Below are 17,356 nucleotides of genomic sequence, written 5' to 3'. Positions count from 1 at the left end.
CACCTGTGGGTTATCCCTGCTGTGGTAGCCTGAATACCAGAGTTAGTGTTTTTCTGCGTCGGCTGCTGTTGCTTGCTGACTGACATCAGGCCGTCAGTGCTATAAAGCAAGGCAGCCAATGCCATTACACCAGTCTTTCTTGCCTTGGAGCCTATAGCAGAAGCAGTCGTGTCGGTCGATCGCTACCATAGTTCAAATTACAACTGAAAACATTAAAGCTAAGTACCCTGTTGGGGATCCTTTTTTCTTGCACTAACCGATGTCCAAAAAAATGAACAATGGTCTCGCCTGTGGAAAGTGGATCTCACACCAAGACTTCCATTCATACTGTATCACTTGTTTAGGCCCCGACCACAACGTCTCCTGTTGCTGGTTCTGTGCTCTCTTTAACGCGAGAAACATTTGTCGTAGAGCTCTTATTGTAGACAGGTATATTCCACCTTTTGTCTTCGCATTCCGAAATGGTGTCAGTCAGTCAAAAATCCGTAGACATACCGAAAAACTGTACAGATAAAAATAGAGACAGACCACACAAGGCTAAGCCTTCCGACGGCGCTACCACTAAGCAGGTTGTCCGTTCTCTGGAATTCAGTGAGGTGCTTTCGCAACCCCTGATGCCCGATGCGATGTCTACGCAGGCCTCTACAGAGACCCTTTTGGAGTCTGGTATGCCGCAGAAATCTTCTTAGTCTTCCGAGACTTTGGTTGTCTCTGTCTCGGTTGGGTCCAGAGCCACGAAGCAGGCACTGGCTACCGAGGATGCCTTTGGCACAACCGATTCTAGACAAAAAAATTACATCTCATCCGACTACAGTTTCTGTCAGACCGATGGATATTCTTAGGCCTAGAATCCAGGCCACTGCTAGAAAATCTACCTCTAGCCACCATCTTACTCCTGCTCCACCACCCGAAGCTCAGATGCTTAAAGTGGCGGAGGATCTTATCTCCTTTATCAGGGGTAGCTAGGCCACAACTTCTAAAAGGAAAAGAGACCCTTCTCCTGAAACAATGACAGAACAGGATTCTGAGGAATCTGACTATTCAGATTTTGAAGAGGAACAACAACCTCTGACTGCTTATGAGGATTCAGATGCAGAAGAATCTATCCCTTCTGCCTCCCCTCCGGAAGTCCTTTCCTGTGGGGAAAACCTCCACACCCTCAGGGAACATTTCCACTGGGAATCTCAGGACTTTCCCCAGTCTAAGAAAAGATTAGGAGAATTTCTACATTTTCCCCAGCACAGACCCCTGACCCATCCCCCCATCTTAGAAGTGGTGGGCAATGTTTTCCATGAGTACAGCTTGGCCCCTGACGCCCTCCCACCTTTTTCCAGTAAACCTGACAGGCATTACAGAGTACCATATTCTCAGAAATACCTGTACAGAAATCCTGCTGCAGACCTGGAGGTCATTACACAGGGACCTAAAGGAACTAACTAGCTAAGGCTAGTTCTGCAAAGTATCCTTTTCCTTCTGACAAGGATTCTAGAGCTCTGGACATATGGGGTAAAAAAGCAACCTTCGCTATCAGAGCACTCAGCTGTCAGTTCCATATGTTAAAATATCAACAACACACTAGAACTATTAAAGCAAAAGATTTCAACCTTTCCTGACTGTGCCAATTCAAAATGTTAGCAAATATACTGCGCTCTACTTGTCAAATGGCCAAACACTCATTACACTGTGGATATGATCCCCTAGAAGCCTTAAGCAGGGCAGCAGTGAACAGGATCTGTTATTAGGAGACATGCATGGTTGAAGGGACAGCCTCTGTCTGATCATGTCAAGTCTAAATTAATTGATGCACCCTTGGATAAGGACCGCTTGTTTGGAGCAAAAGCAGAAGAGGTGCTTTAAAAAGATGGAAGACAAAGCAAAATCTATGCAAACAGTAAAATATTTCTTTCTGGGTTAACCTCCTAGGTTCAGCAGGAATTTTCCCTCTAAGCACTGATCCTTTCCTGCACCTAGCAGACAGGGGCAAGGTAAAGCCCCACAGGGAAAGACCATCCAGGCCCTTATCCCAGGGACAACAGAGAACCAAACAGTGGACCAGCTCTGCCCCAAGGGCAGGGAGTTCTAAGCCATCCTTCTATGGCAGAAACTCTCAATGACTCTCTCTGTCTCCCCCTGCCCTCACCAAAAGCTAGGAGGAAGGCTCTCCATCTGCAAAGAAAATTGGCTTTCAGCAACAAAGGACCAATGGGTCTTAAAGATCATTTTTCAGGGATACAAATTCTGTTTCAACGAACTCCCAATTCCAAGAGGGTACCCAGACTTGCCTCAAATCAGTGGGCAGAGGCATTGAAACAATTCCAAACTCTCATATCCCAGGGGGGCAGTAGAACCTGTTCCCCCAGATGAAACAGGTAAAGGCTTTTATTCCAGACTATTTCTTATTCCCAGAAAAGAGGACACTTGGCACCCCATCCCGGATCTATCCATTCTGAACACCTCCCTGGTGGTCCCCAAATTCAAAATGTTAACTTTGCAGCAGCTGCTGCCTATGCTGACAAAAAAATGCCTGGTTAGTGACCCTAGACCTAAAGGATGCCTACTTCCACATCCGCATAAGGGAATCCTACAGGAAATTCCTGCGCTTCAGAGCAGGCTTACAACACTTTCAGTTCTCTGCACTACCCTTTGGCTTATCTACTGCTCCCAGGGTATTCACCAAATGCTTAGCCTTGGCCATAGAATTTTGCAGACAGAGAAACATACAGATTTACCCTTATGTTGGATGACTGCCTCATTCAGGCAGAGTGCAATGAAAAGCTGCTCCAGGACCTCCTATTTGTCAAAACCCTCCTAATTTCCTTAGGGTTCACCATCAACAAGAAGAAATCAAAGCAAACACCCTCCAGGAAGATCATTTTCTTGGGAGCACTGCTGGACACAGCATCCCAAATGGGCTTCCTATCCCGAGAAAAGCAGAGCTTCCTGCCTCTCTACTTTTCCCGGCTGGCTTCCAGAAGTCACCTCACTGCAAGGAAGTTCCTGCAAGCCTTGAGGTACATGGCTTCTTGCCTCCTCCTAATTCCTCTCGCCAGGATTCACATGAGGAAAATTTCAGCATGGTATCTAAAGAACCTTTGGTGTCAGCACTCTCAACCTCTAGAGACCTCTCTCCCTATGATCTCCTGTATAAGGGCCGAGTTTCTCTGGTAGCCAGGGGCCTGTGCCAAGAACAAGAGTCTTACCTTCACCCTTCGCCCTGCTGGGCAGACCATTACCACCGACGCCTCAGACATTGCGTGGGACGCTCACCTTGCAGGCAGGTGCACCCAAGGTCTTTGGGATGCCCAGCACCTTTCCTTTACACATCAACCAGAAGGAAATGATGGCAGTACAAAAGGCTTTGACATCCTTCAAACCCTGTCTTAAGCAAGAGGTTCTCCTTATCAAAATGGACAACACCACAGTAATGTGGTACGTCAACAAACAGGGAGGGACCCAATCTTACCCTCTGTGCAGGCTAGCTATGAACCTCTGGCTGACTGCCTTTTCCCTAGGACTACACCTAATAGCTCAATAGCTACCAGGGATCAACAACACCCTGGCAGGCAACTTAAGCAAGAACTAACTGGACCCCCACGAATGGCAGCTACACAGAAAATTCTTTTTACAGATCACTCAGGAGTGGGGAATTCCGGAGGTGGGTCTCTTTGCTTCGCATCTCAACCATCAGCTGAAATTAAAAAAAAATTGTGTACCAGGGTTGTATCACCACCTAGCGTGGAAGGTGGATGCCTTGACCTTCCCTTGGAACACCCTCTTTGTGTACGCATTCCCTCCTCTGCCTCTTTATTCCCAGGGTACTGATCAAAATAGGGGAGGAGAGACCAAAGGCCATCCTCCTTGCTCCAGACTGGCCCAGAAAACATTGGTACCCCTTACTGCGCAGCCTGACATTACAATCTTCCAGGCAGCTTCCCCTGATCTCAGACCTCCTGATTCAGGTGGGGTGGGGGATGCAGCATCCAGACTTGCGGACTCTCAAACTATCATTATGGCTAATACTCTGAAGGCAGACAAGTCCTAGACATTATCACGGAGGCCAGAAGGCCCAGCACCAGAAAATCTTATCCTGGACTACTTAATAGAGCTACTTAATAGTAGCCTCTCCTTTTCTTCTGTTAAAGTCCATTCCTCAGCTATTTCAGCTTATTTTGACACGGATCAGCCCCAATTCTTCCATCCTTTGATCAAACAATTCCTCAGAGGGGCTTCTAATATCACACCTAGCAGAAGGCCACGTACGCCAGCCTGAGATCTGAATTATGTTTTTGAAAAACTAACCTTACCAACCTTCAAACCTGCTGCTTTAGCAGAATGAAGAAGACTGTTTTTTTCTCATAGCTATCACCTCAGCTAGAAGGGTTTCAGAACTTCAGGCACTGATGGCCATTGAGCCCTTCATCATTTTCCATGCAGACAAGGTTTCTGACCAACCCATCCTTTATGCCCAAGGTGGTATCTAATGTGACTCTCAACCAGGTCATACATCTACCCACCTTCTTTCCTAACCCTCAAAACAAGGGGGAAAATAATTTTGCACTTATTAGACATGCACAGACAGCTCAAATACTGTTTGGACCATACTAAACCCTTCAGGAAAACAGACCAACTGCATGTCAGCTTTGCCCCAGGGGCAGAAAGGAAGCCCATTTCCAAGCAAACCATTTCCAAATGGATGTCTCACTGTATCCATTTCTGCTATGGATTACATGTGAACCCCCCCCCCCCAATCTATCTGAATCCATTCCACTAGGGCAGCCTCCACTTCCACAGCATTTTTCAGAGGAGTTCCCACCAGGGACATCCTGGAAGCTGCCACCTGGACTTCTGTCCATAGCTTTACCAAGCATTACCACCTACCTCTATTTTCTAAGGCTAGGGCAGGGTTTGCCTCTGCAATTCTGCAGGACTTGCTGACCCAGGCCTAGGTGTCTTACTAATCCTACCACCTCTCTCCTCAGGTTTGGGAATCCTCCCACAGGTGATGAATGCAACAGTGAAACACGAAGAAAATAGTACAGTTGTGTACACTTACCATAAGTGTAGATGTTTGAGTGTATTCACTGTTGGAGTCCTGGATGTTCATCGTGTTTCACTGTTGCAGTCATTACTCTAGGGTTATCCTGCTGGCAGGCTACCCGCAGTCGACCTGAATTCCAAAGTCTTGGTCCGGCATCGGTTGCTGTTGCTTCTTCCCTGACGTCAGTGTGCCAGGGGTATAAAAGATGCACCCGACGCCATTTTCTTCAGTCTTTCTTGCTGCGCGGTGCCCAAAGCAGAAGTAGTTTGCAAGTGCCGGTCGGCCGACTCCTGAGATTTTCATGTTCGAATTTCAGATCCAAAGTCTTCATTTAAAGCTAAGTACCCCGTTGAGGAAACTTTTTTCTTGTTCCAGACCGATGTCAGAAAAAGTTAATAATTGTATTTCTTGTGGGAAGTAAATACCTCATAAGGACTTCCATTCTTATTGTATTCCTTGCCTAGGCCCTGATCACGGCGTAGCGAATTGCAGATTTTGTGCTAGATTTAACCAATGCACTATTAAGCGTTGGTACGATTTTGCATTTCATTGCTTTGACCGAAGATTTAATTACACAATGTCGTCTGATAGTCATCCGACTACCGCAGTTCACAAGAAATGCAAGGAAAAGGAAATGGACAGGCATCCGAGGTCCAGAACTGACGACGAGGCTTCTTCTAAGCCAGTCGTCGGTTTGCCGGTTCTCAGTGAGGCGCTTTTATAGCCCCTGACGCCCGCTACCTCAGAGCCGCAGGCCATTTTTGACTCCCACGTGGAGCAGGCTAGGCCTCTGGAAACTCAAGGTATTGGACACTCGGAAAATATTCCCTCAGATGGGTCCAGAGCCGCTGAGCAGGCATTGGCTTCTGAGGGTGTTTTCAGGCCTACACAGTTATATATAAAACCGACTACAGCTCCAAAGGCAAAGACTAAAGCACCACTAAAGACAAAGAAACAAGTGCAGCAAGCCCATGGACAGGCCTCCATGCCTAAAAATCAGATGCTCAAAATGGCCGAAGACCTAATTACTTTGATCAGGGGTTCCCATCCCCCTCCTGAGAAGAGGCCTAGGCAAGAGACAGAATATGAATCTTCATATCAGGTTTCCATTTCCTCTGGGTCCTCTTCTGACCAAGAATACTCTTTCCCTCCCTATGAGGATTCCGATGCTGAAGACTCTATCCCTTCAGCCTCCCCTCCTGAGGATTTTTCTTTTGGGGAGACCCTGCATACCATGAGGGAGCACTTCCACTGGGAGAGCCAAGACTACTCAGAATCTAAGAAAAGGCTTCTAGATTTTCTTTTACTACCTCAGCACAGGCCTCTTGCTGTCCCTCCTGTTTTAGACATAGTAGATGATGTTTTTTCAGAGTCCGGCCTGTCCCCTGACTCTTTACCCCCTGCTCCTGTTAAGCCGAACAGATACTACAGGGTTCCAGATTCACATAAATTTCTTTATAAAAACCCTGCTGCTGACCCAGAAACTATTTCTCAGGGTCCCAAAGGGGTCAAGGCTTCCACTGCAACCCCCCCTATCCCCTCTGATAGGAATTCAAGGGCACTGGACAGATGGGGGTAAAAGGTTTACACTTCTGCTACCTTTGCTGTGAGGGCTTTAAATTGTCAATTTCATATGCATAAATATCAGCAATACTTATTGTCGCTGCTTAAACAGAAAATGTTAAATTCTGAATGTGCAGAAAACAAAGAAATGCAGGATTTATTGCATGCAACTGAACAAGTGGGAAAGCATACTTTGCAATGTGGTTTCTATTCTCTAGAGGCCTCCTGCTGGGCCGCTGTTACAGGTTCTGTCATTCGGAGGCATGCTTGGTTAAAAGAACAGAATCTGCCCGATCATTTTAAAGCAAAACTATTAGATGCTCCATTACAGCATGATACTTTGTTTGGTGTTAAAGCAGAAGAGGTGTTGAAGAAAATGGAGGATAAAATCTATGCAGACAATTAAGGATTTCTTTCAGGTGCAGCCTCCCAGATTTAGCAGGAACTGGCTTACAAAGAATTGGTCCTTTCCACAAGCCACAAAGAGGCAGATACAGATGCCCCAGAGGCAGATCCCAGCCTCAAGGCTCATACAGGCCTAAACAATGGGGTGCTTCTACCTCTAAATGCGGAGAAGACAAATCACAGCCATGCAGGAAGCGGTCCCAATGACTTTCCTCTGCCAAAACCAAGCTCTTATCTTTTGGCAGCCCCCTTAGGGGGAAAACTAGCACTTTTGTCACAAAATTGGCACATGATCACCATGGACAAATGGGTCTTGAACATAGTGTCTCAGGGCTACAGGTTCCACTTTCACACCCTGCCAAGGGCAAAAGGTATGCCAGACCTGCCACACAATCAATGGGCAGAGGCACAAATGCAAGTTTCATCCCTCATGGACATGAGGGCCGTTCAGCGAGTACCACAACAAGAGCAGGGACAAGTTTTTTACTCAAGACTTTTCATGGTGCCCAGAAAGTACAAAGCCTGGAGACCAGTACTGAACCTGTCTATTCTAAACACATTTCTGGACGTTCCAAAATTCAAAATGTTGACTCTGCAGCAGCTACTGCCCATGCTGGGCAAGAAGGCTTGGCTCGTAACTTTGGACCCATAAGAGGCATACCTGCATGTCCCAATCAGACAATCTTGCAGAAGATACCTCAGATTCATAGCTGGCTCAATGCACTACCAATTCTCTGCACTGCCCTTCGGCTTATCTACTGCGCCCAGGGTCTTCACAAAATGCCTGGCACCAGTAATTGCATTTTGCAGACAAAGAGGAATTCAAATATATCCTTACTTATACGACTGCCTTATTCAAGCAGAGAACAAAGACATTCTACTAAAGCATCTGGCATTTGTAAAAAGATTACTAATTTGCCTAGGGTACACTGTAAACGAAAATAAATCAAAACTAGTACCCTCTCAAGAGATAATATTCCTGGGTGCAAGCTTAAATACTACTGCCCAGATGGCTTATCTCACGCCAGACAAACAAAGGCAACTGACTTCTTACTTCAAAATGTTGGCAACAAAGACCCAGTTATCTGCAAGAAAAATTCTGCAGGCTTTGGGCTTCATGGCATCCTGCATCCTGCTAATTCCATATACCAGACTGCATATGAGGAAACTACAATGGTATCTAAAAAGTGTGTGGACTCAACATTGCCACAGCCTGGAAACATTAATTACCCTCATTCCCTGCTTGCAACAGGAGTTTCGATGGTGGGCACAGACCAGTCACCACAACAAGGGACAGCCATTCACTTTACCCACAGCCAGGCAGACAATAACGGATGCATCAGATTATGCCTGGGGGGCCCACATGGCAGGAAAATGTATTCAGGGCACATGGCCCGCAAGCCACATGCATCTTCATATCAATCAAAAAGAGAGGCTAGCTGTTCAGAATGCCCTGACAGCTTTCAAGGATCTGCTTCATCCAGGACAACTACTGATAGATGGACAATACTACAGTCATGTGGTACATAAACAAGCAGGGAGGCACACATTCCTACCCCCTTTGCAGACAAGCCATGACGTTGTGGGACACAGCAGTGACCTTTCAAGTTCACCTGCAAGCACAATTCCTGCCAGGAAAAATAAATACTCTGGCAGAAGAACTAAGCAGAAATCTCATGGATCCCCACGAGTGGAAACTGGATCCACAAGTCTTCAGCATAACAAGGAAAGGGGATGCCCAGACATAAATCTATTTGCTTCCCCTCACAACTGCCAACTACAGAGATTCTGCACAAGGACTTATCACAAGCAAGCATGGAAAGTGGATGCTCTATCCTTCAGCTGGAAAACCTAACAGTATATGCCTTTCCTCCACTGCCTCTCCTCCCCAAGGTACTCCTAAAGGTCAGACAAGAGAAGCCAAAAATGATACTGATTGCCCCAGACTGGCCACGCCAGCACTGATAACCAATCCTAAAGAACTTGTCTCAAGGTCTAGCCTGGACATTACCTCAAACTTTTCACTTACTGACCCAACAAAACAATCAGATCCTGCACAGCCAACTTAGGACCTTAAATCTGGCAGCATGGCGGATAATGTAGCCATTCAGAACACTCCTCTCTCCAAAGCTGTAATGAATGCTATTTTGGAGGCCAGGAGGCCCAGTACCAGAAAATCTTATGCACAAAAATGGAAGAGATTCTGTGCTTGGAACCAGGAACAAGGAATTGACACGTTTGTACCAAATATTCCTCAGATTTTACAATACCTAACTGAGATGCTGGACAAAGGCCTATACTTTTCATCAGTTAAGATTCATGCCTCTGCCATTTCAGCCCATCTACAATACGGAACCACCTATCTTTTCTCATCCTTTAATAAGGCAGGCAGTACCTCAGAGGGGCCAAAAACATAACACCTCCAAGGAGAGCACCAATACCTGCATGGGACCTCAATTATGTCTTGGAAAAACTCACACTGCCTACTTTTGAGCCAGCCTCAACAGCTGAAATAAAATTCTTATCCTGGAAAACAGCTCTGCTCCTAGCAATAACCTCTGCAAGAAAAAGTCTCGGAGTTGCAGGCACTCATGGCTATGGAACCATTTATCATTTTCCATCCAGACAGGGATTCTCTGAGGACAAATCCTACATTTATGCCTAAGGTGGTGTCCAGTGTGGCACTTAACCAAACCATTCACTTGCCTACCTTTTATCCAAACCCACAGAACAAGGGTGAGAGACTTCTGCATTCTTTGGACATACACAGACAGCTACGCTTCTACTTGGACAGAACGAAAGCTTTCAGAAAGACTGAGCAACTTTTAGTGGCATATGCTGCAGGATCACAAGGAAAGGCTGTCTCAAAACAGACTATTTCAAAATGGATAGGCCATTGCATTAGTTTCTGTTACTCACAGCGTGGCAAATCAGTGCTTAAGGGCATTAGGCCACATTCAACCAGAGCAGCAGCCACTTCAGCAGCCTTCCTCAGGGGAGTACCATCCAAAGACATCTTAGAGGCTGCAACTTGGAGTTCAGTGCACACTTTTACAAAGCACTACCATTTACCTCTCTACTCTAAATCCAGATCAGGCTTTGCCACTGCAGTTCTGCAGGGCCTCTTAGCTTCTCCTAATCCTATGTAGCCCAGCCACCCATCCTCAGCTTTGGGATTCAAGCCAAGAGTAATGACTGCAACGGTGAAACACGATGAACATAGTACAGTTGTGTACCTACCATAAATGTAGATGTTCGAGTGTATTCACTGTTGCTGTCCAGGTTACCTCCCACCATCCCCCTTTCTTTTGCTGGGTCTCATCTGTACTTCTCTATTCTATACAAACCTATATGTCTATAAATGCAAGTATTTGCTTGTAGATGAAGGAAATGTTTACTTTAGTGCATGCATGTTTATTGGCATAATTGATTTAGCCTACCCTTTTGGGGACACCTGACATCTGGGGCAAGAAAAACTGGAGAAAATGGCGTTGGCTGCATCTTTTCTACCCCTGGTGCACTGACGTGAGGGAAGAGGCGACAGCAACCGACGCCGGACCAAGACTTTGGAATTCAGGCCGACTGCGGGTAGCCTGCCAGCAGGATAACCCTAGAGTAATGACTGCAACAGTGAATACATCGAACATCTACATTTATGGTAGGTACACAACTGCACTTTTCCCTCCCTCCTTCCCCCTTATATCGCCTTTCTTTAGGAAGGCATAATCTTCTCTAGGTGGCTTTTAGCCATCAGGACCTGTTTACAATATTAGTTGGGCTTCTGACTGGTTAGGGCAAGAAAAACTGATGTAATGGTGTCGGCTGCCTTGCTTTATAGCACTGATGGCCTGACATTAGTCAGTGAGTGACAGCAGCTGACACAGAAAAATATAAACTCTGGTAATCGGGCTGGCCAGGGGCTACCACAGCAGGGTAACCCACAGGTGATGACTACAACAGTGAATACACTCCCAACATCTGCATTTATGGTAAGTATACACAACTGTACTTTATCTAGCCCGTACTGTGATATCGTATTCAGTCCACCACCAGAGTGAGAGTAGGGTATGCCACAGCCATTTTGGAATTTTGTTCCCAACCCCACCCTTGTTGGCTGACAGATGCTCTTAAAGGTACATGAGACTTCCCCTATAGGGGCGTGCATTTCTACACCCATCCCATAAAGGCTGTCACTTGGATGTGGCTTAGCAGAGCCAAGTGCATATCCCTAACTTGTATGTTGCATGCTGTACACCTCTATATTCAGCAGGTGCTAGTGTTAGAGTGCACCAGACTACATCAGCCATTCTAGAATGAATGAGCAGATGTCAGACTTTCAGTCCCATTTCATGGATAACCTTGCTAAATTCAGAGTCATAGATTACTCATCTAGTGCCTGGTTTTGGTTCCTGATCTGGCGACCCATTCCCTCAGTTCTTCAGTTGAACAAAAAAAGAAGGAAAAATTAAAAGAAAATATATGTTTGTTTTCTTCAACTTTTAAACTGTAATAAGGCATTTGCTGTAAGTAGAATTCGCCACACATGAAGCCCTGAAGTGCATTTCTGTAATGGCATTCTGAAATGCTGTTATAGAAACAAATGCAGGAACTGCAGTTTGAGGAATCGGCATCTCCTGATCTTGCCCTCAGACACCCTGTGCCCAGAGCGGCTGCTCCCTTCCTTCCCATTCTTGCTGTGCTTCTGCCAAGTTCTGACTGGCTGTGCTGAATGAAGTACTGGACTATATGTTGAGTTGTTTGTCACCTTATCTTTTTCTTGCAGTGTATTCTTATTTTTGACTCACAAGATCAAATGTAAATAAACAGATAAATATGACTTGTTGCTTACATTTTCCTCTTTTTTTTTCTATTTCCAGCTTTCCAGCGGGAACCCGTTGTATGAGAATTATTATAGACAGGTAGGTATCATTTACTTTTACTGGAGGTTTCTTTTGTGTGGGTTTTGTAATGTGACTTACAGTTTCTAGAAGGTAAATGTGTTTTAGTTTACATCTTTGTATGTATTGTTAACATTTAAAATACAGAGCAGAAGAATAGTTAAGTGCACTTAGCTCCTAAAAAGTGTTGTATGCACATTTCCCATGTTTTATATCCCTGTAATTTGCAAGTGTTAAGTATAGTTTAGTTTAATTACTTGTGCCCAGATCTGGTAGCCAAATGTGCAAGATGCATAGGGTAAAACTGGAGATTTTACAAGAAATTTCAGAGCTGACCTGTAGGCTGTCTAAAATACGTTAACTGTAGCTTTAGTTCATTAAAATTATTTTTTCCCAGATGTTTGCATCCCCAATTGACTTCCAACTCTCACCCTTCCCATTTGGGCAAGTGTCAGCTGCAGGAGCCATCTAGTTGTTCATTTATAGCATAACCTTTCCCCTGTAAAGGGGATGTGTGAATAGAATCACCACGGGGGCCATCAGGATCCATGATGGTTACTACAGCATGGGTTGGTGAGCCACACATATACTGCAGTGTTTCTTCAGTGTCTTGCTGTGTCCCTCCTTCATGGAACATTGTGGCACATTCCAACTCCTAAATCAATGAATCTGACTAGTTACAATACTTCATAATAAAATTACATGACTGGCATCTGTCAAGAGAACAACATTATTTCTGAAACTAAGACTGATAAGGTGATTATTAAATTTTCTTTAGCTTGGGTGAAATAAATCTTTTGATGTTTAATAATGTATTGATGTGATGTTGTCCTACCTCGCCTTCATTCTTACTAGGTTGGGTTTGGATCCAATCCTCAGATCCATCTCAGCCTTTATATTCAAGCTCAAGGTCTTCTGCCAGCTCGGGGCTAAACCCTATCCCAACATGCAAAAGAACCTTCCCCAGATCTCATTTGTCGCTAAAGAAGATAGGGTGCTTGTCTGTTACCTCTGGCTAAGTATTATCTTTATTTCTTGTTCGACCTTTAAAAAAGTGATGTTTTTTGTCTGTTATTTGACCTTATATTATCATTACTTACTATGTAAGTAATTTTCCGCTTTTGTGGCTTTGAGTTTTGCTATTGGTCGTCGTCTTTTGTTTAGACCTTGTCCCTTTCCTGGCTTCCTTTTTACAGTTAAATAAGCTGTTTAAGTTAGAGGGCTCTTATTCCTTCCTTGTATTTCTTTTCTAATGCCTTTTAAATACAGTTCGTTTCACTTGGAGAACTGTTTTCTTCTTAGCCCGTTTACGTTGGAGGACATTCTCTAACATTTTTTTTCCTGTCTCCCGGGCATAGCCCGTTTAAGTTAGAGGGCTGTGCCTCCCTCTATTTACCCTTCTTTTCAGTAACTTGACCCTTTTTAGTTTAGAGGGTCTAGCTTTAAAAAAAAAAAAAGTTGTTCCTGTTTTCTGTCCATTTAGTTTCCTGTTTTCTGTGTTAAATTGTCTAACAAGGATTCAGAACCAATGGATTTCAAAAAATGTGAATCTGTGGAAAGAAAATGCCCTTAACTGGTAGATACACTGTGTCTATTGCCGTGGGGCCATTCACCTCCAGGAGTTGTGCTCTGTTTGTTATGCTTTTAATCACAGAGCGCTCCTGGAGAGGAAGAACAGATTAGTATTGAAAGGACTTAAAACCCCCCTTCTCTGAGGCTTTAGAAGAAGGTCCTGGTTTATCCAGGACTGATAAGTCTCCCGCCTCAAAATCTGACAAATCCGGGAAGAGATCTTCCTCTTCCACTTTATCGGAACCGTCAAAGTTTCTAAAAACCTCCACACCGGATCTGAAGCTTATCAGATCTGAGCAATTATCGTCTGCTCCGACAAAATCTGCCTTAGTGCTGGTCAAGTTTGAGATACAGAACCGGTCTCCAGCCCTGCAGCCATTCTATCTTACACTCAGATCACCAATTCTACAACGATCGAAATCTCCAACTTCCTCGACTCGCTCTTCCAGGAATCTTTCCAATGACGACATGGATCGGGTGGTACAGAGGTGGTTGAGGACACCAGCACTGGCCAAGTTGTTGTTGGATCCGAACCCGAGGGCTTTGTGTCCTACCACCACATCCATCTCTTCTGCTCTGATTCCTCATCCGATCCAACTCCTGGCTTCAGAGTCAGAAGATCCAGAGCTAATTGTAGTGGAACCCTCTGATCAGAGACCTACTACAGGATCTATGGGTCTGACCATGGCTCTGACATCCACAGCTGCATCGAAGCTGGAGGAGCCTAGGAGCTGATGCTCTCCAGTCGGGTCAGGGAAGGCGTATCTCATCGGACAGGTGTCTGATCCCGCTTTGCCTCTTGGGGCCTCTGCTCAGTTGAGCTCTGCTCCTACCTCGGCCTAGGGCCTGTCGTCTTTGGATCCAGGGGGTCCCTTGGCTTCTTCAGATCTAGGGATATCCTTGGATCAGGGATGGGGGCTTTTGAGGTACTGAGGCGAGTGCTGTCTCCATAGATGGCACTGGTGTCCACCTCTATACACCTGCATCCACAGGGATGCAGAGATCCTAGGCTGCAGGATGTCCCACAGGGCACCTCCCCACTCTTCTGAAACCGCCCCAGCGTAACCCTCCGAGGAGGTCCCTCAGAAGAGATTATGCAAGAGGAAGCATTTAGACTCCCCCAGAGGAGTCTGATACGAACCTCAGTGAAGCTGAAGGGTCCCCATGGTCACCTCCTGATGTCTCTTTTAGAGACATCCTGGAAATGCTAAAGCAGAGAGGTGGCTGGAAGTCCACCAACCCTTCAATGGAGGAGTCCGTTTACTTGAAGGCCTTTGGATCTCACCCTTCCACCTTTTGAGCGTTTCCACCTTTCAATGACTTTATGGACCTAGTTTCTTAGAAGGTGTGGGAATCCCCAGATTCAGTGGAACCTGTTCCTAGGAGTCCAAAAAAATGTATCGCATCCCCTTCAGATGAGGCTTTTCTAAGCAAGGGAGTCCCAGTAGATGCAATGGTTGTGGCAGTAGCCACTAAGAAGGAACTCTGCGACATCTTCTGTCCATCCCCCGAACACGGGGTCTCCGACAATATACAGATGTCCTTCAAGAATGCAACTGCAGTCATAACATGTGGGTTGTCCTGCCTCAGGCAGCCCTCGGTCGGCCGGATTCCAAAGTCTGGGTCCGACGTCGGCTGATGTCACATTTCTCTCCGACGTCAGAGCGGCTGGAGTATATAAGCATCAGCCGACGCCATTTTCTCCAGTCTTTCTTGCCGCGCGGTGCCCGAAGCAGAAGCAGTTCGCAAGTGCCGGTCGGTCATCTCCTGTATTCTACAATACCGAAGTCATCAAAAAAGCTAAGTACCCCGTTGGGGACCTTTTCTTGCCTCAGCCGATGTCAGAAATTACTGAAAAAGTTAACAATTGTCTTTCTTGTGGTAAACAAATACCTCATAAGTATTTCAACTCTTACTGTCTCCCTTGCCTGGGCCCAGACCACGACGTCTCGGCCTGTGTAGCCTGTGCTCGCTTCAACAAGCGCACTCTCAGGCTCCGGGCGGAGTTCGCTGAAGATTTTTCCGGCGATAATTTTGCTTACACCATGCCGTCGGATCTTCCGACATCGCAAACTCCCAAAAAGCGAAAAGACCGGGAACGACATCCTCGGCCCGCGTCTACCTCTGACTCCACTCCAAAACCTAGCGCGAGTGCTCCGGTTCCCTCTGAGACGGTCTCTCCACCGCTCCGAACCGAAGACACCGCATTACCGACGACTCCGATTCCAGACATTACTCCGCCAGTTATAGATTTTCCTCCGGATACCGCAACCGAGGAAATGCCCGAGACCATTGCTGTAGACAAGGTCACTCCTGCACGTGGAGCTGCCAGGCCCCCTGTGGCCATGTCTATTAAGGCCTACACTAGGGCTAAGGCAGCCAGCAAAACAAAGCATATTGCCTCTAAATCCTTACCTCAGCCGACTCCAGAGACTCAAATTATGTCCATGGCTGCTGATTTAATTTCCATGATTAGAGGTTCACAGGCCCATCCTGAGAGAGGATCCCAGCCTCCTCCTGATAAAAGGCCCCGGGTTTATCCCTCTGACCCTACTCCTTCAGATGAAGATTCTGAGGGCTCTGTCCACTCTGATAGCCAGGAAGAGCTCTTCCAGACCTATGAGGACTCGGATGCAGAAGATTCCATCCCCTCGGCCTCCCCTCCTGAGGATATTTCTTTTGGGGAAGTTCTGCACACCATGAAGGAACATTTCAAGTGGCAGGGTCAGGATTATTCTGATTCTAGGAAACGCCTTAGGACTTTCCTTAAGAAGCCTCAGCACAGGCCCTTAGCTATTCCTCCTGTACTTGAGGTTCTAGATGATTTGTATTCTGACTCTAGTGCTACCCCTGATTCTCTTCCTCCTGCTCCAGCCAAGCCAGACAGGTATTACAGGGTCCCGAAACTCATTCCCATTTATTCAGGGCCCATACTGTTGATTTGGAAACTATCTCACAGGGGCCTAAAGGAGTTTCAGCCTCCACCTCAAAAAATCCTTTGCCCTCCAACAGGGAAGCTAGGTCATTAGAGAGGTGGGGCAAAAAGGTTTACACATCCACTACCTTATCCATGAGAGCTTTAAATTGCCTTTTTCATATGTTACAATATCAGGATTATGTGTTAGAAGATTTACAAAAAAACATTAGCCACTCCTGATCCTTTAGACAGGAGGACTTTGCAGGAAGCTGTACATAACACTCAGCAAGTAAGCAATCACTTCCTGCAGTGTGGATATGATGCACTGGAAGCTTCATGTAGGGCAGCTATGACAGGGGCAGTCATTTGTAGACATGCTTGGTTAAAAGATCAACCTCTACCAGATCACGTAAAAGCAAAACTTCTGGATGCACCTTTGGAAAAGAGCAAGCTTTTTGGTACAAATGCTAAGGATGTGTTAAAGACCATCGAAGAAAAAGCAAAATCAGTTCAGACTGTGAAAGATTTCCTCCAGGTTCAACCCCCCAGATTCAGTAGGAATTGGCCTTCAAAAAACAGGTCCTTTCCTAATCCAGAAAAGTTTCAAAGGGGTAAGAACAGACGTGGCCGAGGAAGAGGCCATTACAGAGGCCCTTACAGGGGACGACAATGGCAGCCAGGAAACCAAAGAAGTGACGCAGGGGTTTCACCTGCCCCACAACCACAATCTCAATGACTTTCCTCTACTACCGCCTACCAGGGAACAACTAGAAGCTCCCTTGGGCAGGAAATTATCTCTGTTTGCAGAAAACTGGCACAGACTGACAAAGGACAAATGGATTTTGGACATTATAGACCGAGGGTACAGGTTTCACTTTCATACCTTACCAAGAAAACAAGGCATGCCAAACCTACCACAAAATCAGAGGGCAGAGGCTATCAAGCAAATCACTCTGCTGACTC

General features: G+C 45.9%; 1 protein-coding gene across 1 annotated transcript in view; it reads left to right on the top strand.

The window, feature by feature from the left end:
• The window catches only part of EPS15L1 (epidermal growth factor receptor pathway substrate 15 like 1), a 3,892,050-nt gene that overhangs the window by 292,411 nt on the left and 3,582,283 nt on the right, over positions 1-17,356 (top strand). The window contains exon 2 of the mRNA XM_044090736.1: positions 11,884-11,925. Coding sequence (XP_043946671.1) covers positions 11,884-11,925 — 42 coding nt within the window. The remainder of the gene's footprint in view (positions 1-11,883; positions 11,926-17,356) is intronic.

Source organism: Protopterus annectens, chromosome 13.part0 (assembly GCF_019279795.1).
Source record: "Protopterus annectens isolate FY-2018-M chromosome 13.part0, PAN1.0, whole genome shotgun sequence".
NCBI lineage: Eukaryota > Metazoa > Chordata > Ceratodontiformes > Protopteridae > Protopterus > Protopterus annectens.
The sequence above is the reverse complement of the archived record's forward strand: the minus strand, read 5'-3'. Positions and strand labels throughout refer to the sequence as shown.